At 37.7% G+C, this 24,583-nt stretch overlaps 1 protein-coding gene and 1 long non-coding RNA gene across 10 annotated transcripts in view; one reads left to right on the forward strand and one right to left on the reverse strand.

Moving 5' to 3' along the window:
• Window positions 1-24,583, reverse strand: part of MYO5B (myosin VB) — a 535,083-nt gene that overhangs the window by 118,394 nt on the left and 392,106 nt on the right. For 2 of the 3 annotated variants that reach the window (XM_049900180.1, XM_049900178.1), the window contains exon 39: window positions 11,636-16,131. In XM_049900180.1, coding sequence (XP_049756137.1) covers window positions 15,979-16,131 — 153 coding nt within the window. In that variant the 3' untranslated portion in view covers window positions 11,636-15,978. Of the gene's footprint in view, window positions 1-11,635; window positions 16,132-24,583 lie in introns of those variants that run through there. The other variant, XR_007519178.1, reaches the window with a different exon arrangement.
• LOC126085145 (uncharacterized) overlaps window positions 1-24,583 on the forward strand; it is a 39,481-nt gene that overhangs the window by 10,112 nt on the left and 4,786 nt on the right. For 4 of the 7 annotated variants that reach the window (XR_007519184.1, XR_007519179.1, XR_007519181.1 and 1 more), the window contains 2 exons: window positions 15,938-16,420; window positions 18,327-18,648. This is a non-coding gene — a long non-coding RNA (uncharacterized LOC126085145). The remainder of the gene's footprint in view (window positions 1-15,937; window positions 16,421-18,326; window positions 18,649-24,583) is intronic. The other 3 variants (XR_007519183.1, XR_007519182.1, XR_007519180.1) reach the window with 2 other exon arrangements.

Here is a 24,583-nt window from a genome sequence, read left to right on the forward strand (position 1 = left end):
CAAAGGCACTCAGCTTTTTCTCTCAAGGGCCAGGAATCCCATCACTCCATCTACTGCTGCCAGGTCTCCGCTGCCACTTCTCGCTGTCTTTAGTGTTACAGTTCTCTGTCTCCAGATTCCAGGAGCTTCTCAGTGCAGGGATCCTGGGTTCAAAGGACGTGCTGGCTCCTGGCTGTTCTTCCTTCGTGAAGGTAGTATCTTCTTTTTACCACCTCTGGGGTGGCTCATTTCAAGCCCAGAGGGATGGCAAAACTGACCAATCTCTTTGGTCAGCCACAATTACCCGATCACACAGTCCCATCCAATCACTTGGGTGGGAGTTACAAGATCATTGCCAGAAAGGCCACACAAAAGCAATCCATCACACCACAATAACTAAGACAGGTATTGTTCAGTTTCTGGGCTCTCTATTTCATTGATAAATTTTTCCATCTCTGCCAATCCCACACATGTTAATTACTAAAGTTTTATAACAAATCTTTTTACCAGCTAGGGAACATCTCCCCATTTTCTCTTCTTAAGGAGGGTCTTCCTTATTCTTAGGCCTTTGCTCTTCCATCTAAATTTTAGAATTAGCTGTTTTTGAAGGTTGATAAAACTCTCTTATAAAACCGTTTTAGGCCTAGTTGCATTTCAGGATAGATTTTTTTTTAAACACAAGATTGATTTGTTGAATGCATTTTGGTTTACTCAGTTTTTCTGTTTCTTGACAACTTTTGCTAATTTACATTTTTCCATAACATTGTCTATTTCGTGTAGGTTTTCAAATTTATTGCCACAGAGTTATTGATAGTATTCTTGTATCATGTTAGCCATATATTTTATAATTTTCCTTTTTTTTCTTCCTTTCTGTCTGCTTGTTTTATCAGTTACTGGGAGAGACGTGTTAAAAATCTCCCACCATGACTGTGGATTCATCTCCCTTTGTAATTCAGTCAAATTTTGCTTTTCATATTTTCAAGCTGTATTATTAGGTTCATATGTTAGGATTATCAAATCTTCTTAGTGGATTGACTCTTTTGCCACTATAAAATGTTCCTCTTCATCACTAGTAAACCAACATTGTTTTCTCCTGTTCCCCATCAGAAATCCTATACTTCAGCTGGACTGTTGTACTCACTCATCTGCATGACTTATGTATTTCCACATCTGCAGTTTTGCTCTGCCATTTTTCCTGCTTGTAACATTCCTCTTGCCTTTCTCTACAAGACCTAGTTCTGCTGAGTTCTGTGAGCCCAAATCATAGTACCTGGCCTACAGTAATTGGCAACAGATATTCAGTAGGGAGCCAATAAATATTTGCTGATGAATGTTTTACCCCCAAATATATTGTATAGTGATTAAGATAAGGGGCCTCTCAAGTCATCTAGACCTGGGTTTGAATCCCAGTTCTGCCACCTACTTGCTTTGACACCTTGGGCAAATGATTGAATCTGTGAGCCATCTGAAAAAAATTGGAGTAATAAAGTTACTACCTTACAGAGTTGTGAGGATTAAAAGAGATGTTGAAAAACAAAACTCACTTAAGTTCTTACAGATTATTATGAAGACTGTGGGGTGACAGTTGTATATCATTACCTTCTCATCTGATGACATCAACAGAAGGAAAGTTCTGTGTCTTCCATAATGCTTTGCACATAGTGCTCAACTTTTCTTTTTAAATTTTATTGTGCTAAAATATAAGTAACATAAAATTTGCCATTTTAACTATTTAAAGCATACAATTCATTGATGTTGATTACATTCACAATGTTGTGTGACCAGCACTACTATTTCCAAACCATTTTCATAACCCCAAGCAGAAACTCTATACCTACTGAGCAATAACTCCCCATTCCCCTCCCTACCCCACCCTAGAAACCTCTAATCTACTTTCTGTCTCTATGAATTTAGCTATTAAGATCTTTCATGTAAGTGGAATCATGCAATATTTGTCCTTTTGAGTCTGGCTTATTTCACTTAGCATGGTGTTTTCAAGGTTCATTCATTTTGTGGCATCCACAAGGACTTCATTTCTCTTTATGGCTGAGTAATACTCCATGGTACTTATGTACGACATTTTGTTTATCCATTTATCTGTTGATGGACACTTTTTGGCTATTGTGAATAGTGCTGCAATGAATATTGTTATATAAATATTGTTTGAGTCCTTGCTTTCAATTCTTTTGGATATATTCCTAGGAGTGGAATTGCTGGGTCATATGGTGCTTCTATCTTTGCTTTTGGAGAAACTGCCAAGCTATTTTCCACAGTGGCTGCACCAATTTATATTCCCCCAAGCAACAGATGAGGGTTCGAATTTCTGCATGCTCATCAATACTTGCCATTTTCTGTTTCTATGACAATACCATCCTAGTGATCGTGAAGTGGTATCTCATTGTGGTTTTGATTTACATTTCACTAATAACTAATGATGTTGAGTATCTTTTCATGCGTTTGTTTATTTGTATGTCTTTGGAAAAATATCTAATTGAGTCCTGTGCCAATTTTTTAATTGGCTTATTTGTCTTGTTGTTGAGTTGAAGTTGTTCTTTATATATTCTGGAGACTAAACCCTTATCAGATATATGATTTGCAAGTATTTTCTCCATTTTGTGGATTGCCTTTTCACTTTCTTGATACAGTCCTTTGAATCATAAAATTTTTTAAAAATTTTGATGAAGTCCAATTTATTTATTTATCTTTTGTTACACATGCTTTTAGTGTTATATCTGAGAAATCATTGCCCAATCCAAGGTCATGAATATTTGCCCCTATGTGTTCTTTTAAGAGTTTTTTGGTTTAGCACTTGTATTTAGGTCATTGATCCATTTTGAGTCAATTCTTGTACATGATGTGAGGTGGGGATCCAACGTCATTCTTTTGCATGTGGAAATCAAGTTGTCCCAGCACTCAAATGCTTATTTACCCTTTATTCAATAGCCTGTTCTATGACCATGTCACCCGCTCGTTAATCATTTATTATGTACTTAGCTAGCATGAGGATATTTACTTCAGATACTTAGTTTCTTTGCCCTTGGTTTCCAGTTGTCACAGAGCATATTCATTGGGTCAGCTTGGCCTGGCACTCAGATCATTTTCTTTGATAAGGATTCCTTGCTCCTTTTCTCCCTGTAACTGGCCACGATGTGAGCTATATCCATAGTCTAGCCCAAGGAAGAGCCAGTTCAACAAATTACAAAACATAATTTATTTTGGACATAGCCCCTCAATTTAAATATGTAGAAAATAACTTCTCATTTTTAAAATACATGTATATGTACTTGATGACCAACTACCTGGACACCTGAGGTGAATCCATACAAGAAAAGTGAATGGATGCCTAGGCTCATATACCTGATAACAGCTCTAGCCACCTGGTGACAGGACGTTAGAGCTTCAAAAGTGAAAATAGTGAAGCTAGCTCACGCAAGCAACCTATTTGGACATATCAAAACAAAACAAAGCAAGAAGCTAGGATACAGTAAGCAAACATAAAATAAATTAATACAATAATTTATAGATGGTGCGGAAGCAACGGTCAGTATCAAATCACATAAACAAGCAGACCATGGTTGCTTCAACAAGCTCTCAAAACAAAGAATAAATGGATCTTCTGGATGAAGGTGCCCTCCTGGAATTACCAGATGCAGAATACAAAAGATTAAAATACAGAACTCTTCAAGACATCAGGAACAAGAACAGGAAGGAGATCAGGCAATATGCAGAACAAGCCAAGGAATACACAGATAAAGCAGTTGAAGAAATTAAAAAGGTTATTCAAGAACATAATGAAAAATGTAATAAGCTACAAGAATCCACAGAGAAACAGCAATCAGAAATTCAGAAGATTAATAATAAAATTACAGAGACAATAGAAAGAGGAGCAGAAATGAGCAAGTGGAACACAGAATTGGTGAGATTGAAGATAAAGCACTTGGCACCAATATATTTGAAGAAAAATCAGATAAAAGAATTAAAAAAAATGAAGAAACCCTAAGACTCATGTGGTACTCTATCAAGAGAAATGACCTACAAGTAATTGGAGTACCAGAACAGGAAGGGATAACAGAAAATACATAGAGAGCTGTTGAAGAACTGTTGGCAGAAAACTTCCCTGATATTGTGAAAGATGAGAAGATATCTATCCAGGATGCTCATCGAACTCCACATAAGGTAGATCTTAAAAGAGAGTAACCAAGACATATTATAATCAAACTTGCCAAAACCCAAGATAAAGAGAGAATTTTAAGAGCAGCTAGGGATAAACAAAAAGTCACCTACAAAGGACAGTCAATAAAAATAAGCTCGGACTACTCAGTGGAAACCACGCGGTCAAAAAGGCAAGGGGATGACTTATATAAAGCATTGAAGGAAAAAAACTGCCAGCCAAGAATCATCTATCCAGCAAAACTGTCTCTCAAATGAAGGTGAAATTAGGACATTTCCAGATAAACAGAAGTTTAGGCAATTCACAAAAACCAAACCAAAATTACAAGAAATACTGAAGGGAATTCTCTGGCTAGAAAATCAATAATATCAGGAATAATATCAGGTATCAACCCAAGACTAAAATATTGGACACAGCAATCAGATGTCAGCCCAGATAGGGAAATCACAAAAATAAATCAAGATTTAAAAATGCTCAAAACAGGGAAACAACAATGTCATTATGTAAAAGAAGACAACATTAATATAATAAAAAGGGACTAAGAAATGTAATCATAGATCTTTCATATGGAGAGGAAAACAAGGCAATATGAAGAAATAAAAGTTAGGTTTAAACATAGAAAAATAGGGGTAAATATTAAGGTAAGCACAAAGGAGACTAACAATCCTACACATCAAAATAAAATACAAGAAAAAAATAGAGACTCAGCAAAAACAAAATCAACAACAATAGAGGAAAAGACAATATATAAACTACTCAGCACAAAAAATTAAGTGGGAAAAAGAAACTGTCAACAACACACAAAAAAAGACATCCAAATGATAGCACTAAACTCATACCCATCCATAATTACGATGAATGTAAATGGACTAAATGCACCAATAAAGAGACAGAGAGTGGCAGAATGGATTAAAAAACAAGATCCATCTATATCCTGCCTACAAGAGACACACCTTAGACTTAGAGAGACAAACAAACTAAAATTCAAAAGATGGAAAAAAATATATCAAGCAAACAACAACCAAAAAAGTGCTGAAGTGGCAATATTAATTTCTGAAAAAATAGACTAAAGTTAAATCCACCACAAAGGTTAAGGAAGGACACTATATAATGATTAAAGGGACAATATATCAAGAAGATATAACCACATTAAATATTTATGCACCCAATGACAGGGCTGCAAGATACATAAAACAAACTCTAACAGCACTGAAAAGTGAGATAGAGAGCACCACAATTATAGTAGGAGACTTCAACACACCACTTTTGGTGAAGGACAGAACATCCAGAAAGAGCTCGATAAAGACACAGAAGATCTAAATGTCACAATCAACCAACTCAACCTCACAGACATATATAGAACACTCCAAACAACAACAGCCAAGTGTACTTTCTTTTCCAATGCACATGGAACGTTTTCTAGAATAAAGCACATATTAGGTTATAAAGTAAGCCTTAGCAGAATCCAAAATATTGAAATGTTACAAAGCATTTTTTCTGACCATAAGGCCATAAAAGTAGAAATCAGTAACACAAAAGCAGGGAAAGGAACTCAAACACTTGGAAACTGAACAATACCCTGCTCAAAAATGAATGGGTTATAGAAGACATCAAGGATGGAATAAAGAAATTCAAAGAATCCAATGAGAATGGAAACACTTCCTATCAGAACCTTTGGGACACAGCTAAAACAGTGCTCAGAGGTCAATTTATATCAATAAATGCACACATACAAAAAGAAGGGCCAAAATCAAAGAATTACCCCTACAACATGAACACATAGAAAGAGAGCAACAAAAGAAACCCTCAGGCACCAGAAAAAAGCAAATAATAAAAATTAGAGCAGAATTAAGTGAAGTAGAGAACAGAAAAACAATTGGAAGAGTTAACAAGACCAAAAGCTTGTTCTTCAAAAAAATTAACAAAATTGATAATCCATTGGCCAAACTGACAAAAGAAAAACAGGAGAGGAAGCAAATAAATTGAATAAGAAATGAGATGGACAATATTACAGCAGACCCAACTGAAATTAAAAGAATCTTATCAGAGTACGACAAAAAAATAACAAATTTGAAAACTTAGAATAGATGAATTTCTAGAAACATACTACCTACCTAAACTAATGCAAACAGAGGTAGAACAACTAAATAAACCTATAACTCTTTGGTTACAGAGATTGAAAAGGTAATTTAAAAACTCCCAACAACAAAAAAAAGCCCTGGCCCAGATGGCTTCACTGCAGAGTTCTACCAAACTTTCAGAGAAGAGTTAACACCACTACTACTAAAGGTATTTCAAAGCACAGAAAAGGATGGAACACTCCCAAACTCATTCTATGAAGCCAGCATATCCCTGATACCAAAACCACGTAAAGACACCACAAAAAAAGAAAATTACAGGCCTATATGCCTCGTGAACTTAGATGCAAAAATCCTCAACAAAATTCTGACCAATAGAATTCAACAACATATCAAAAAAATAATTCACCATGACCAAGTAGGATTCATACCATGTATGCAGTGATGGTTGAACATTAGAAAAACAATTAATGTAATCCATTATATAAATAAAAGAATCACATGATTTCATCAATTGTTGCAGAAAAGGCATTTGACAAAGTTCAAGACTCATTCATGATAAAAACTCTCAGCAAAATAGGAATAGAAGGAAAATTCCTCAACATAATAAAGGGCATTTATACAAAGCCAACAGCCAACATCATACTAAATGGAGAGTCTGAAAGTGTTCCCCCTGAGATCAGGAACCAGACAAGGATGCCCTTTATACACCACTCTTATTCAACATTGTGCTGGAGGTCTTAGCCAGAGCAATTAGGCTACATAAAGAAAGGGCATCCAGATTGGTAAGGAAGAAGTAAAAGTATCTCTATTTGCAGATGACATGATCTTACAAACAGAAAACCCTAAAGAATCCTCCAGGAAACTACTGAAACTAATAAAAGAGTTCAGCAGAGTATCACAGTACAAGATAAATATACAAAAATCAGTTGGATTCCTCTACACCAACAAGGAGAACATCAAAGAAGAAATCACCAAATCAATGCCATTTACAGTAGCCCCCAAGAAGATAAAATACTTAGGAATAAATCTTACCAGAGAAGTAAAAGACCTGTACAAAGAAAACTACAAGGCACTACTGCAAGAATCCAAAAGAGACCTGCAAAAGTGGAAAAACATACCTTACTGGTAGATAGGAAGACTTAACATTGTAAAAATATCTATTCTACCAAAGCAATCTATAGATACAACATAATTCCAATCCAAATTCCAATGACATTTTTTAATGAGATGGAGAAAAAAATCACCAACTTCATGTGGAAGGGAAAGAGGCCCCAGATAAGTAAAGCATTACTGAAAAAGAAGAACAAAGTGGGAGGCTTCACTCTACCTGATTTTAGAACCTATTATACTGCCACAGTAGTCAAAACAACCACAACAACAGTTACATAGAGCAATGGAACAGAGTTGAGAATCCAGACATAAATCCGACCACATATGAGCAGTTAATATTTGACAAAGGCCCAAAGGCAGCTAAATGGGGAAAAGACAGTGTGTTTAATGAATGGTGGTGGCATAACTGGATATCTATCGGCAAAAAAATGAAAAAAAGACCCATACCTCATGCCATGCACAAAAACTAACTCAAAATGGATCAACGACCTAAATATAAAATCTAAAATGATAAAGATCATGGAAGAAAAAATAGGGACAACGCTAGGAGCCCTAATACATGGAATAAACAGTATACAAAACATTACTAACAATGCGGAAAAGAAACTAGATAGCTTGGAGCTCCTAAAAATCAAACCCTATGCTCATCCAAAGACTTCACCAAAAAAGATTACCTACAGACTGGGAAAAAGCTTTTAGCTATGATATTTCCAATCAGCATCTGATCTCTAAAATCTACATGATACTGCAAAAACTCAATTGCAAAAAGACAAATAACCCAATTAAAAAATGGGCAAAGGATATGAACAGGCACTTCACTAAAGAAGACATTCAGGTAGCTAACAGATACATGAGGAAATGCTCAGGATCATTAGCCATTAGAGAAATGCAAATCAAAACTACAATGAGATTCCATCTCACTCCAACAAGGCTGGCATTAATCCAAAAAACACAAAAGGATAAATGTTGGACAGGTTGTGGAGAGACTGAAACACTTATACACTTCTGGTGGGAATGTAAAATGGTGCAACTACTTTGGAAATCGATTTGGTGCTTCCTTAAAAAGCTAGAAATAGAATTACCATAGGATCCAGCAATCTCACTCCTTTGAATATATCCTAGAGAAATAAGAGCTTTTACACGAACAGAAATATGCACACCCATGTTCACTGCAACACTGTTTACAATAGCAAAGACATGGAAGCAACCAAGGTGCCCATCAATGGATGAATGGATAAATAAATTATGGCATATTCACACAATGGAAAACTATGCATCGATAAAGAACAGTGAGGAATCTGTGAAAGATTTCATAACATGGAGGAACCTGGAAGGCATTATGCTGAGTGAAATTAGTCAGCTGCAAAAGGACAAATATTGTATAAGACCACTATCATAAGAACTGGAAAAATAGTTTAAACAGAGAAGAAAATATTCTTTGATGGTTAAGAGAGTGTGGAGGCAGGGAGGAAGAGTTTTCACTAATTAGATAGTAAATAAGAACTATTTTAGTTGAAGGGAAAGACCACACACAACACAGGAGAGGTCAGCACAACTGGACTAAACCAAAAGCAAAGAAAGTTTCCTAAATAAACTGAATGCTTCGAAGGCCAGCGTAGCAGGGGAAGGGGTTTGGGGACCATGGTTTCAGGGGACATCTAAGTCAATTGGCATAATAAAATCTATTAAGAAATCATTCTGCACCCCACTTTGGAGGGCGGCATTTTGGGTCTTAAATGCTAGCAAGTGGCCATCTAAGATGCATCAACTGGTCTCAACCCACCTGGAGCAGAGAATGAAGAACAGCAAAGACTCAAGGTGATTATGAGCCCAGGAGACAAAAAGGGCCACATAAACCAGAGACTACATTAGCCTGAGGCCAGAAGAACTAGATGGTGCCCAGGTACAACTGATGACTGTCTTTACAGGGAACACAACAGAGAACCCCTGAGGGAGCAGGAGAGCAGTGGGATGCAGGCGTCAAATTCTCGTAAACAGACCAGACTTAATGGTCTGACTGAGACTAGAAGGACCCCAGAGGTCCCCGGGCCTTCTGTTAGCTGAAGACAGGAACTATTCCCAAAGCTAACTCTTCAGACAGGGATTGGACTGGACTATGCGATAGAAAATGATACTGGTGAAGAGTGAGCTTCTTGGATCAAGTAGACACGGGAGACTATGTGGGCAGCTCCTGTCTGGAGAGGAGAGGAGAGGGCAGAGGGGGTCAGAAGCTGGCCGAATAGACACAAAAAGAGAGAGTGGAGGGAAGGAGCATGCTGTCTCATAAGAGGGAGAGCAACTTGAGTATATAGCAAGGTAGTATGCAAGTTTTTGTGTGAGAGACTGACTTGGTTTATAAACTTTCACTTAAAGCACAATAAAAATAAAAAAATACATGTGCATGGTGCAGGTCTTCTGGATTTTCTTTACCTACCTTACTGTCTCTTTAAATGACCTTTTAACTATGGTGCTCCATGAGTTCAACTACTATAATACTTCTCTAAAAGTCTAGATTTGCTCTTTTATAAATCATTTAGAAAAGAAAAAAGAAGATAAGAGAGGGAAGAGGGGAGGGGAGAGCAGAAAACAAAAAAGATATCTACCAGCTGCACCACGGTTTGTACACTGTACTAAAACAAACAAAAACAAACCTGTTGCTGTTATTACCCAACTCATGATGACCCCTTGTGTCAGAGTAGCACTATGCTCCATAGTATATCCAATGACTGATTTTGGGGAGACTGCCAGGCCTTCCTACCAAGATGCCTCTGGGTGGACTCAAACCTCAGCCTTTCAGTTGGCAGAGAAGTGCATTAATCATTTATATCGCCTGGGGAGCCCAATATACCAAAACCAAGGATTAGCCTCTGGCACAAGCCTAGAAGGGAACTACATGTAGTCCCTGGCTTACAATGTATTTGAGTTACAATGAATTGCACTTAGCACCGTCTGGTTTGTTTGTTTTTTTGGTACATCTTGTTGTTAGTAATATGTACTACATACAGTGTTCCAGCATGTAATTTGGTGATGTTAGCATTCTCAGATGTTTGATCACAGATGTGCAATGTTACAATTTACATTCAAAACACTGCCTTATAGCAGGCTATGAGGAAAGAGATCAGTGGAAAAATCATTCATAGGGCAAGAATGCTGAATTTAGAACTTAATATTGCCAATGTGGAACAGCTTGTAGATCTCAAAGAAGGGGAATTGACAGATCAGGACTTAATGGATTTTGAAGAGGAAAGAAATGCTGAAGAAGAAAGAAATGAGGAAGAAGGGGAGAAGTTGTCACAAAAGTTTACAGTGAAAGGATTAGTTGAACTGTTAACTAAATCCAGGGGCTTCAGTTGCTTGAAAACACGGACCCAAACGTTGATTCCTTTGTTAAAGTCAATAGGCAGATGTGGGAAGCAGTGAGATGTTACTGCGAATATGTGAAGAAAAAAAGGACCATATAGACAATGCTAATTTTCTGACTAGAAATGCCACCCCATACTCAGGGATAATCCAAATGATCCAGAAGCGTCCACAAGTGGAGTTATTATTATTAGGGCAACTGACAAAATGCCAATGTTGTCCAACTCTTCCTCATTGTCACAGTCAATTTTTATGATTTGTGTTTTTATATATGTATTAAAATATATCTGTAAGTTTGTATGTAATGTTTCCAACCCCTAAAGATAAAGATCCAACTTATAGATACTGATAATAAAAGACAATAATGAAAACTTAAAAGAGGCACGTGAGTTACGTCAGAACCATCATGCAACTGAGTCGTCAGAATGGAACCACTTCGTAAGTCGGAACTACCTGTACATGAGATTTTTCCTTTTTTGACTCTCTACAGAGTAGACAGCTAAAATGGCTGTAGTTCTAGGTCAATGTTGCTTCTTTAAATAAGTGGAAATCATCATACCAACATGGAAATGGAAACCCAGACAGGCAAAATAACCTCAGCAGCTGGCTAGTGGCGGGTCAAAATTTAGAATTTAAGTCAGGTCAGCAAACTTCTGTAAAACCCAAAAATCAAACCCACTGCCGTCGAGTCGATTCTGACTCATAGCGACCCTATGGGACAGAGTAGAACTGCCCCGTAGAGTTTCCAAGGTGCGCCTGGCAGATTTGAACTGCTGACCTTTTGGTTAGCAGCTGTAGCACTTAACCGCTATGCCACCAGGGTTTCCCAAACTTCTGTAAAAGCCCAGATAATGTTTTAGGCTTTGCCGGCCATATACAACTCAACCATTGCAATGCAAAAGCAACCAGACAATATGCACACGATGGGCCTGTGTTCCGATAAAATTTTATTGACACCGAAATCTAAATTTCATGTAATTTTCACATGTCACAAAATAGTCTTTAAAAAAATTTTTTTCAACCATTTTAAAAATGTAAAAATCATTCCTAGCTTTCGGGTTGTACAAAAACAGCTGGGGCCAGGTTTGGCCACAGGCTGTAGTTTGCTGACCCCTGATTTAAATGACCACGATGCACGTTGAATACAGACCCAAGAATGAAGTTTCTCAGCACTGAAAATTTTCAGCCAAAGGTAGCCGCAGAGTTTTAACTTTCATTTAGATTTGGTACACCACTTTATTTATTGAAAAGTATTTATTTCCACAAATTTTTATCCACAGCTGAATATTACAGTAACTATTAGAAGCGTTTTTCTATAAACAAAGGTGTAGTATACAGATTTGTTCAAAATGGAAAAATATGTTTATCGGTAGTATTTCTTCTACAATGTTAGAGTCACCCTGAATATGATGTGAGCTCCTTCAGAGAATCAGTCCTTCATCTAAACATCAGTTGGGGGCAAAATGTTATATCCAAATATGAATTTTTCTGATATAAGGTCACTTTAGAGAGTAGCTTAATTCATTTCTGATTGATCCCCTTTGTTATTATTAGAATTTTTTTTTAAGGAAAAACAATGTTTAGTACCTAATGACTTTTATAATAAAAGAAAAAACAGCTCTGTGTTTTATCTTCATTGGCATTAACCTCTAATCTTCTATACCTCCCTAGTTCCTAATTCTGGCACCAATGTGTGTACAAAAAGCGAATTTATGGATATTTGGCTCATGCAAAAAATTAAGTTGAGAAACTGACTGCAGAGAAACATTCTATGAATTAGCACTACAGGGTCCTGCCCCAGGTCGTCACATTTTAGTAACCACTGAGTCAGGTAGCTGTTAAAAAAGTGCTTCAACTTAGGATGCCCTTGCTGCCTTAGAATTAGGTCAAGTGTACGAAAAACGATTTACTGTATGCAAAAGAAGTGGATTCTAATGTGTTACTATCATTGTAATGCATTAAGGCCCTAAGCAAATATTTGAGGATGAGTTAATGGTAGCAGCATTTTTTTCTAAATCTTCCAAGCTCTTAGGATTGTTGTTTTTACAAATTCCTTAAAATTTAATACTAGGAAAGTCAAGGGGAGCAGTGCCTACTGACATGCCCCATGCGAAGGGGAAAACGTCTCTACCCTTGGGTTTGATCTGCTTCACAGGTGAGCTGACAGGTATCATAACTCTTAACCGCAACTATCCATGGCACAGTGAGAATGCATGTCGGTAATATGCTTGTCAGCTTCAGCAACAATTATTAATTGATGTGTACACAGCACGTATTACTATAGGTAAGCATATAAAAAAAAAATTTTTTTTTTAGGTCCCATATAATACCTAAAACACAAATCGTTTGATCTATAAATACTTGATTCTTCAATAATCTTCAAAATGCTTTCAACACTTCAAAAGACAAATCAAAACCACCATGATGTTATGTTGAACATTAAAATTCTTCCCACAGCAACACTTACTTCAGAGAAATAATTCATACATCAGTTACCTTAGTAACAGCTGAAGGCATGTAAGTGGGAAATGTGTCAACTAAATTTTAAATATTAAAAAACAAAGATATCTAGTTCAGAGTTCAAACCTCTATATTATTTAAATTAAAAATCATTACTGACTTCATGAAGTTGGAAAATGAGTTGAACTGACTTAAAAAAAAATGCAGAGAATAAAAATGCTAACCAAAGATTATTAAAGTTTCCCTAAAGATTCTTCTTCCAGCTTCCGAGTGTTAAATAGGACAGATCTAAATGTGAAATAACCAGTGACTTTATTTCTTTATTGTTCATGGTCTATAAAAGCCTATTTGTTTTTAAATTTTGTTTGGATACATAAATTAAGTACAGCTCCAGTGAAATACCCTTACCTTCAGGAAGACTACTACTACTAACCGCTGCTGTTGAGTTGATTTTCTGACTCATAGCGATCCTATAGCACAGAGTAGAACTACCCATAGGGTTTCCAAGGAGCACCTGGTGGATTTCGAACTGCTGACCTTTTGGTTAGCAGCCGAACGCTTAACCACTATGCCAGCAGGGTTTCTGCCTTTAGGAAGAGGAGAGCTAAATTTTCCATTTCTTAGGCTAAGTAGAGAACTACTCATAACGTTCCTCCCCACGTTCCAGTTACTCTACACATAAAGCTTTTTTATTCTGTGAGTACTTGACACCTGTAGTGATGAGTCAGTGACAGCAGACAGGTAGTGACCCAAAGAGATCCAGAGAATGATGGTTTAAGACCATATGTATGTAAGGACAGTAAGTTATTGTATTTGTAGAGCCACTGCTTGTCAAACTCCTGAACACTCTACATGAGATGTTTTTGGCTATGTTGAAGATTAAGGACAGTCTTTATACGAGAGTCTCAGTTTCAAATTAAAGTGCATCAAAAAGCGAATTATACCTTAACAAACAACTTTAAAGAGGTAGCCACAGACCCCATTGTTTTAGACTGGCCTTCCAAACAAAGCCAGTGGCGGTGTGAAGGGTGTGTGTCCCTTCACTGAAATTAGACGATGTCACCATAACTGAGGAGGAAGGGAAGGACACCGTTCTGTGCAGATGCCTGGAAGCAGCATCTGCTGTTGAATGTGGAGGGAACGGGGACAATGCCGATGACAGTAGATGCGGATGATCACCAGCAGACTTAGCTCAGGTGCTGTGCCTTATTCTGGCCCCAAAGGGTTAAGGAGAATGACTGAAGATAAGACAGCTGAGATAAGGACACAGTAAGAAGGCCGTTTAGGACTTGGAATGTGTTGTGTTTCCAAGGGCCTTTTAAGTGGGGTGACAGTAAAAGGTGTTGGAGAGGGGTATTCTTGCAGTCAGAAGGAACCTTCTTGATGTAAGATAGAGGCTGCTCTTCTCTGATTTGCAAAAACCATCTGTTCCTGTCATTGGGACAGCATACTACCATTATCTACCAGAAATATGGGGGAAAAAAGCCAAAACAAAAAATGGGCATAGAAGAATATGTAGGGTTTTCTAATTGAATGCTTCCTTTTGAAAGAGTCCACAAAATAATCTCGAAAAGTAGGAAATGTCTAAGCTTATCATTATGTTGTAATATTACAACTGAATACTTTTTTTTAAAAAAGAGCCTTATTTCATAGCGGAGATATTTAGAATGATTTTATATGGTAAATTTGAAAAATGTTGAAAATAACCTGGAGAGGGAAAGCTGGCATAAGCTATTTTATTGTTTCTTTTTAAACCTTTGAATAATAATTTAATAATCACTGAACTATTTTTAAAGGTTTTTGGAACAATCTGATTCTCAAAAAGTAGTTTTCCTGTACTCTTTTAGGCTGTCTGGAATTACAAGTGCATATGTGGTACTCTGATTGGAGGCTGAGTGGCACTAAGGGATTAAGGGTTTTCATACTGACTTGTTTGATTTTTACATTTGTAAATAAAATGTGGGTCTTTTTTAGCATTTAGTTTGTTTATATTTTTGTGAAAATTTTGTTGAATTTGATAAGTGCACAGACTAGCATCAGAAACAACGAACATCTTTCCATTTTGCTCACATTTGAAGTTTGGGATGGCGGCATTTTTAGCTTAAGTCTTCACAGACTCAAGACTAGGTAAAGAGGTTTGAGCACATTACTGCCTGGGTCTTCTAATTTTGCTTCAGAAACCCATCCTCAAAATATTTGGCCTGGAGGTCACTATTTCTATCATCTCTGCATCACCAGGCTTTCAAAAATACCTTTGAGAAGCTTCTCAGAAAGCCCATGCCTGTATTTTTGGTCTCAAAACATCTCACCACACACTCATCTGCACCTGTGCTGTCTACCTGGGGAACCAGTGTATTGGTATCAATGGCTATTAGTACCATTATTTGTTAAAAGCCCTCTCAAGGCAACTTACATAATTTACATATTTTAAATATTACTATCTTAACTTGAATATTCTCCAGTTACATGCAAAGACCCAAACTAGGCAGCTTCCACTTTATAGATCTGGTACCCTTTTTATGACATGGGGACTGCTTGGTGGCTATAAGTTATGATGTATATTTCTTTAGGCTAAAATCAAACTTAAAAAAAAAAAAAAAAAACTCCCATGTTTCAAGTGTTTTATTCTGAGCACTAGGTACAAAAAATAATGACAGAGATATGTTTTGTTCTGAGTAGTTCAGCACTCTGCACAGGCCCTCAGTCTCTGACTTGATCGATTTTTACCAGACTGAAACCAATCCTTCAATTCACTTTACTGTCTGCTTTCTTCTAGTTCTTACCGGGGACTGAGCCAAGGTTGGAAAAAGTACACCTTCAGACTTCATTGAGGAACTCCAGCTTGAGACACGCCGGGATGTGGATGGAGTCCATGGTCAGAGAAGATGGATTAAATGGAAACAAAACAGGAAACATGTGCTTGAAGTCTAACAGCAGTTGCTGAGGGTCGTTCCGCTCTTGCAGTTGTGCCTGTGGGGAAGAATAAGACCATGTAAAAATAATTAGTACGCCTAAAAAGAGCCAGCTTAAATGAATTCACAATGATGAACTGGCACATATCATGGCAAGACTCCTCTTAAGATAACCAGGAATGACATCAGGACCAGGAGACATGACCTCCCTACCCCTGAAGATACCTTGTGGGGAGAAAAGCCCTGGTTTAGAGTTGTTGTCCAGCAGACGACTATAAGATTTCTGCTTTTTCTAGCAGTCTTTTAAAATGTTTCCATCTAAAGGTGAAGAGAAAAATGCATTTCAGGTACAAATCATGTGGGGAGGCACTGTAGTGAAGCAGTTAAGGGTATGGGCTCTGGGGACAGACAGCCTCGGCTCTGATCCTGTCACCACCTTGGACAAATCACTGAACCTCTGTATGCCTCAGTTTCCTCATATGTAAAGTGGGATGGGGAGAGCACCCTCCTCATAAGGTTGTGAGGATCAAAAGAGTTAATATGTAAAGCACAGAGAACAGTCCCTGGCACAGGGCAAGCACTCTGCTTGCTATTGTTGTCATCTTTGTGATCTGCTCCTCTGTCCGTAACCTCTGAATCACGAATTCCAGATGGGAGCTGGATTTTGACAAAGGCCACTGAGACCAGGGTTAACTATGAGAGAATGCCAAGGGGAAAAACTAAATATCCTTGTTTTGTAAAAACACAGTTCATCCCATACTAGCTTGGGGTATAAAGCTATTTTGTTTTTTCTTGTCCTTATTGGGACAAGGCACCATCGTTGCTTTCAAATAGTGACAAGATTTTGATGTGTTCTAACTTCCGAGAGTTGTGGCATCTCCCTATCTCAGAGGCAAGAAGACCAAGGGACGTTAATTTGCCAAACTTGTCCTGTAGTTGGATGTTACAGCTGAGTCTGACATGTACAGCACCTCTTTCTTTCTTAATACGGGGCGGGGTGAGGTCAGGAAATAGGTGGTAGCATTTGGAAAGTGCTAGGAAATGGGATTTTAGAATGAAATCAGTGTGAATGTAGGATTGTGAGATGGTTCACAGAACCAGGCAGAACCTGGCTGCCCACATTTTCATCAGTTATCTGGATAATGAAAAAAGCACTTTCAATTTCCAGGTGTCAATCAAAATACCATAAGATTGGCACCTTGGAATATAAACCAAAATTTAAAGTAATTGTAATAGTTTGAAAAGTCACTTGAGATAATAGAGACAGAAGTTTAAGAGAGACAAGAAGCAGCAAGCCTCACTGATTTCAGATACAAATGATGGCTTTGGTGTGACCACAGCAGAATGCTCACTGATATATTCACACTCAGCTCACTCTGAGCTGTGCTGCACTGATTATTACACACCTTCCACGCAGCAGATGAAAATCAACAGAAATGACAGGAGGCACTGAAAAAAATCATTTTTATAGTACTTAACGTTATTTTACTTCTCCAGTCAGATATAAGTCAGCTCTATTATTTAAAGGGTTTCAGAAATTTGTGAAGGATTTATAGGAGAGTATTAAAATGGGACAAAAAATTAAGTATCTATACTACTACAATTCAACAGCAAAAGGTGTATACCATATTTTTGAAGCAAATAATGCACACCTTCCACGTTTGTTTGCCAGCTGCCCCCCAACGAGGTATTTTTAGAAGCACACTATGCTAATTTTTTCTACAGTAACAAATAAAAAAAAATGGCATAGTGGAAAATACCTTGTGGGGGGAGCGGTTGGCAAACAAATGTAGGAGGCGTGCATTATTTGCACAAAAATATTGTATACATTTATTTAAAGTTTACGAGGTAGTTATTTCACAGGAATACTCTTGTGAATCTTTTGGTGGGTTTAATAGCCTCCAAAGGACCCCTGGTGCTGCAACAGTTAAGCACTCAGCTGCTAACCAAAAGGTCAGCAGTTCGAACCCACCAGCGGCTCCATAGTAGAGAAGACCTGACAATCTGCTCCCGCGAAGATTACAGCCTAGGAAACCCTATGGAGCAGTTCTATTCTGTCCTATAGGGTCACTATAAGTCAGAATCAATTCAACGGTGTGAAACAACAACCCCCTCAAATTTATATTTTTAAGTCCATATATACTGCCCATACTGCTCATACAAATAGTTTGCTTACATGAGCACCATGTATTTATTGTATATATGAGTTCAAGTTTAAGAGGGGGGGACTGATTGCTCTCCATTTCCTCCCAGCACTGTATAGGAAGAGGCAGAACATAAAACTATAGGGGCAAAATGCTCCCCCAAAAGCCAAACAACACTTTTGGATAGAATTGCCAGACACTGAACTTGGTTACTGAGGAAGAATACCAAATCTGACTGTACATTTGTTCAGAGGTAACATCTGACCCTTATACTCCATTGCAGGGCCCTGATGGCACAGTGATTAAGAGCTACGGCTGCTGGCCAAATGACAGCAGTTTGAATCCACCAGCTGCTCCTTGGAAACCCTAAGGGGCAGTTCTACTCTGTTCTAGAGGGTCACTATGAGTTGGAATGGACTTGACAGAAATGGGTATCCTCCACTGCATTTTTCCTTTGCCCTTAATTCATCAAACCTCTCGCTGGCTTGGCATGTACTCTTTCAACTTTTGCCCGAGTTCTGTTCTTGTAAACAGTGTTGTTCTCAATATATTAGCTATTATAGTTTTCTACTCTGTGTCCAGATATTTAACCAAATAAGACTTTCCAAACATGCCCTTTGGTTTGTGTAAACTGTTAACATTCCAGAAAAACCAGTGGTAGGTACAAGATCAGTTTACTCAGTGTTTCTCCTCTGTCATCAAACTCTTCCTCAGCTTTTAGCAGTTGAATATACATGTATCCTAACAGGATCCTTTCAATCAACCCTCTTCTCTCGAATGGTGGTAGGGAGGGAGGTGGGTACAATAGCGGGTCTCTTTCCTTTGGAAAGCTTGTTGCCACTTCTGGAGTGGTCCCAGAGGAGTCTAACTTTCAAGAAAGTACACATACCTGCTTGGGTTGCATGCACACATACACACACACACATGCAGTATATGCATATATTTGTATGTATTTTTATCTATTATTGTGGTAAAATATACATAACATAGAATTTACCATTTTAAGTGTATATTTCAGTGGCATTAAGTACATTCACAATGTTGTACAACCATCACCACTCACCCCAAACAGAAATTGTATTTACTGAGCAATAACTCCCCATTGCTCCCTCCCTCCAGCCCCTAATAACCTCTAATCTACTTTCTGTCTCTATGAATTTGCCTATTCTAGATGTTTCATATAAGTGGAATCACGCAACATATGTTCTTTTGTGTGGCTTATTTCACTTAGCATAATGTTTCTAAGGTTCATCCATGTTGTAGCATGTATTAGAACTTCGTTCCTTTTTATGATTGAATAATATTCCATTGTACTATAGACCACATTTTGTTTATCCACTCATCTGCTGATGGGCACTTGGGTTGTTTCCGGTTTTGGCTACTGTGAATAATGCTGCCTTGAACATTGGTATACAGGTACCTATGTGATTCTCTGCTTGCAATTCTTTTGGGTATATAACTAGTGGAATTGCTGGGTCAAATGGTAAGTCTTTCTGACAAACAGCCAAACTCCTTTTCACAGTGGCTGCACTACTTTACTTTCCCACAGTGAAGAAGGAAGGTTCCAATTTCTCCACATTCTAGTCAACATTTGTTATTTTGTTTTGTTTCTGTAATAGCCATGCTAGTGGGTGTGAAGTGATATCTCATTGTGGTTTTGATTTGCATTTCCCTAATGATTAACTTGTTGCTGTCAAGTAGATTCCAAACTGCCAATCTTTTGGTTAGCAGCCAACCTCCTAACCATTGTGCCTATGGATGTTGTATTTTTTTTTTTTTTCGTGTGTTTATTGGCCTTTGCATATCTTTTAATTTTTTAAAGAAATGTCTATTCAAATCCTTTGCCTATTTTCAACTTGGGCTTTCTTTTTGTTGTTGAGTTATAAGAGTTATTTCTATATTCTGGATGTTAAACCCTTAGCCAATATAAGATTTACAAATATTTCCTCCCATTCTGTGGGTTTTCTTTTTACTCTCTTGATAGTGTTCTTTGATATACAGAAGCCTATATTTATCTTTTTGTTGTTGTTGCCTGTGCTTTTGGTGGCATATTTAAGAAACCATTACCAAATCAAAGTTCATGAAGACTTGTCCCTTTGTTTTCTTCTAAGATCTGTAGTTTTAGCTTTTACATTTAGGTCTTTGCTGCATTTTCAGTTAATTTTTGTATATGGTGTAAGGTAATGGTCAAAATTCATTCTTTGGCATGTGATGTTCGGTTTTCCTGGCACCATTTGTTGAAGAGACTGTTCTTTCCCTATTGAATGGTCTTGGCACCCTTACCCAAAATCAACTGGCCATATGTATAAAAGTTTATGTCTGGGCTCTGGATTCTATTCCATTGGTCTATATGTCCTTATGCCAGTATCACAGTGTTTTGATAACTGTAACTTTGTAATAAGTTTTGAAATTGGGAAGTGTGAGTGTGCCAACTTTGTTCTTTTTTCAGTATTGTTTTGGCTATTTGGAGCTTCTTGATAGTCCATATGAATTTAAGGATTTTTTTTCTAAATCTGCAAAAAGCTCCATTGTAATTTTGATAATGATTGCATTAAATCTGTAGATTGCATTGGTCAGGGTTATCATCTTTATATTACATTGCATTGGTTAGTATCATCATTTTAACAATATTAAGTATTCCAACCCATGAACATTGGATGCTTTCCCATTTACTTACATATTCTTTAATTTCTTTCAGCAGTGTTTTGTAATTTTAAGTGATGAACAAAATTTAACCAAGTCTTGTACCTCTTCGGTTAAATTTATTCCTAAGTATTTTATTCTTTCAGGTGCTATTGTAAACGGAATTGTTTTCTTAATTTCCGTTTCAGATTGTTCATTTCTAGCGTATAGAAATTCAACTGATTTTTGTCTGTTGGTACTATATACTGCAACTTTGCTGAATTTGTTTATTAGCTCTAACACCTTTTTCACGGTTTTTTTTTTTTTTTTTACATATAAACTTCTATCATCTGAGAATAGAGGTAAGTTTACGTCTTCCTTTCCAGTTTGGATGCCTCTTATTTCTTTTTCTTGCCTAATTGCTCTGGCTAGAACTTCCAGTACTGTGTTAAAGTGATAGAAGCAGGTATTCTTGTCTTGTTCCTGATCTTAGGGACAAAGCTTTCAGTCTTTCATCACTGTCCTTTTCTAGCGATTGCCCTTACCTGATGATGTGTCCAAAGTAAGTGAGCCGAAGTCTTAACCATCCTCACTTCTAAGAAGCATTCTGGTTGTATTTCTCCTAAGAATGATTTGTTCATTCTTCTGGCAGTCCCCCGGTATATAATATTCTTTGCCAACAAAATTCGAATGCCAGTGAATTTCAGTAGCCATTTCCCCCATCAAACACTCCCTGGGGTCTGATCAGATTCCAAAGTTCCAAAATAATTGATTCTGATAGTTTTTCCCAGGGTAGTGGTTCTTTCAGTTGAAGGACCAAGCCCTGAAGTTTCATATTCCACTATTTTGCGTGACCTCACTCTGGGCCTCCTCCCTTTTGACACATCCATGTTGGTTAATTCTCTGCTGTATCTTTAATAATCTGTTGCATTTTCCCTACTACCCTTAAGGGAATAACCTTCAGTTTGACTTGACATCCCTTTTTTGAGCTTTGGCCTCTGCTCTCTTTATATAAACAACGCTAAAGTTAATTTATTCTTTGCTGTAGCTCTTTTTTAGACCTGAGGCTCTCTCACTTTCTAAATCTCTGGCCCTCTACACTGAAACACCGTAAGGAGCTCTGAATAAAATCCCAATAGTATTTCAAAGGAAATAGCTTTCTTTACAAATTCCCCCCATGTTTTCACAAGGTTCCTTAACATGTCTGATAACCCTCATTTTGTTTTTTTCTATTGTTATGTAGATGAAAAAAAAATTTTTTTTTGAATGTAGATGAAGGTTTATAGAACAAACTAGTTTCTCATTAAACAGTTTTTACACATATTGTTTTACGACACTGGCTAACAACCCCATGATACATCAACACTCTCCTTTCTAGACCTTGGATTCCCTATTACCATGTGTCTGTCAGTATGTCATACTGTGCAGGCTTGCATGTTGCTGTGATGCTGGAAGCTATGCCACTGGTATTCAGATACTAGCAGGGTCACCCATGAAGGACAGGTTTCAGCTGAGCTTCCAGACTAAGACAGACTAGGAAGAAGAACCCAGCAGTCTACTTCTGAAAAGCATTAGCCAGTGAAAACCTTATGAATAGCAGCGGGACACTGTCTGATATAGTGCTGGAAGATGAGCCCCCCAGGTTGGAAGGCGCTCAAAAGACGACTGGGGAAGAGCTGCCTCCTCAAAGTAGGGTTGACCTTAATGACGTGGATGGAGTAAAGCTTTCGGGACCTTCACTTGCTGATGTGGCACAACTCAAAATGGAAAGAAACAGCTACAAACATCCATTAATGATCAGACCTGAAATGTACGAAGTATGAATCTAGGAAAATTGGAAATCATCAAAAATGAAATGGAATGCATAAACATTGATATCCTAGGCATTAGTGACCTGAAATGGACTGGTATTGGCCATTTCGAATTGGACAATCATATAGTCTACTATGCTAGGAATGACAACTCAAGAGGAATGGTGTTGCATTCATCATCAAAAAGAACATTTCAAGCTGTATCCTGAAATACAACACTGTCCGTGATAGGATAATATCCACACGCCTACAAGGACGACCAGTTAATATGACTGTTACTCAAATTTACGCACCAACCACTAAGGCCAAAGATGAAGAAACAAGATTTTTATCAGCTGCTTCAGTCTGAAATTGATCAAACATGCAATCAGGGTGCATTGATAATTACTGGTGATTGGAATGAAAAGTTGGAAACAAAGAAGAAGGATTGGTAGTTGGAAAATATGGCCTCGGTGACAGAAACAATGCTGGAGACTGAATTTTGCAAGACCAACGACTTCTTCATTGCAAATACCTTCTTTGCCAGTATAAACTGTGACTATACACATGGGCCTCGCCAGATGCAACACACAGGAATCAAACTGACTACATCTGTGTAAAGAGATGATGGAAAAGCTCTATATAATCAGTCACAACAAGGTCAGGGGCCCACTGTGGAACAGACCATCAACTGCACATATGCAAGTTCGAGCTGAAAGTGAAGAAAATCAGAGTAAGTCCATGAGAGCCAAAATATGACCTTCAGTATATCCCACCTGAATTTAGAGACCACCTCAAGAGTAGATTTCACGCACTGAACACTAGTGACCGAAGACAAGACGAGTTGTGGAATGATATCAAGGACATTATACATGAAGAAAGCAAGAGGTCATTGAAAGGCCAGGAAAGAAAGAAAACACCAAGATGGATGTCAGAGGAGACTCTGAAACTTGATCACGAATGTTGAGCAGCTAAAGCAGAAGGAAGAAATGACGAAGTAAAAGAATTGAACAGAAGATTTCAAAGGACGGCTCGAGAAGACTAAGTACTACAATGACATGGGCAAAGAGCTGGAGATAGAAAACCAAAAGGGAAGAACACACTCGGCATTTCTCAAGCTGAAAGAACTGAAGAAAAAATTCAAGCCTCGAGTTGCGACAGTGAAGGATTCTATGGGGAAAATATTAAACTACGCAGGAAGCATCAAAAGAAGATGGAAGGAGTAAACAAGAGTCATTATACCAAAAAGAATTAGTCAATGTTCAACCGTTTCAAGAGGTAGCACATGATCAGGAACCAATGGTCCTGAAAGAAGAAGTCCAGGCTGCTCTGAAGACATTGGTGAAAAACAAAGCTTCAGGAATTGACAGAGTATCAATTGAGATGTTTCAACAAACGGATGTAGCACGGGAGGTGCTCACTCATCTATGCCAAAAAATATGGAAGACAGCTTCCTGGCCAATTGACAGGAAGAGATCCATATTTATGTCTATTCCCAAGAAAGGTGATCCAACTGAATGCGGAAATTATAGAAAGATATCATTATTATCACATGCAGGCAAAATTTTGCTGAAGATCATTCAAAAATGGGTGCAGCAGTATACTGACAGGGAACTGCCAGAAATTCAGGCTGGTTTCAGAAGAGGACGTTGAACCAGGGATATCATTGCTGATGTCATATGGATCCTGGCCGAAAGCAGAGAATACCAGAAGGATGTTTACCTGTGTTTTATTGACTATGCAAAGACATTCGACTGTGTGGATCATAACGAATTATGAATAACCTTGCAAAGAATCGGAATTCCAGAACACTTAATTGTGCTCATGAGGAAACTTTACATAGATCAAGAGGCAGCAGATTGGTTTAAAGTCAGGAAAGGTGTGCGTCAGGGTTGTATCGTTTCATCATACGTATTCAATCTATATGATGAGCAAACAATCCGAGAAGCTGGAC

Source organism: Elephas maximus, chromosome 11 (genome assembly GCF_024166365.1).
Source record: "Elephas maximus indicus isolate mEleMax1 chromosome 11, mEleMax1 primary haplotype, whole genome shotgun sequence".
Taxonomy (NCBI): domain Eukaryota; kingdom Metazoa; phylum Chordata; class Mammalia; order Proboscidea; family Elephantidae; genus Elephas; species Elephas maximus.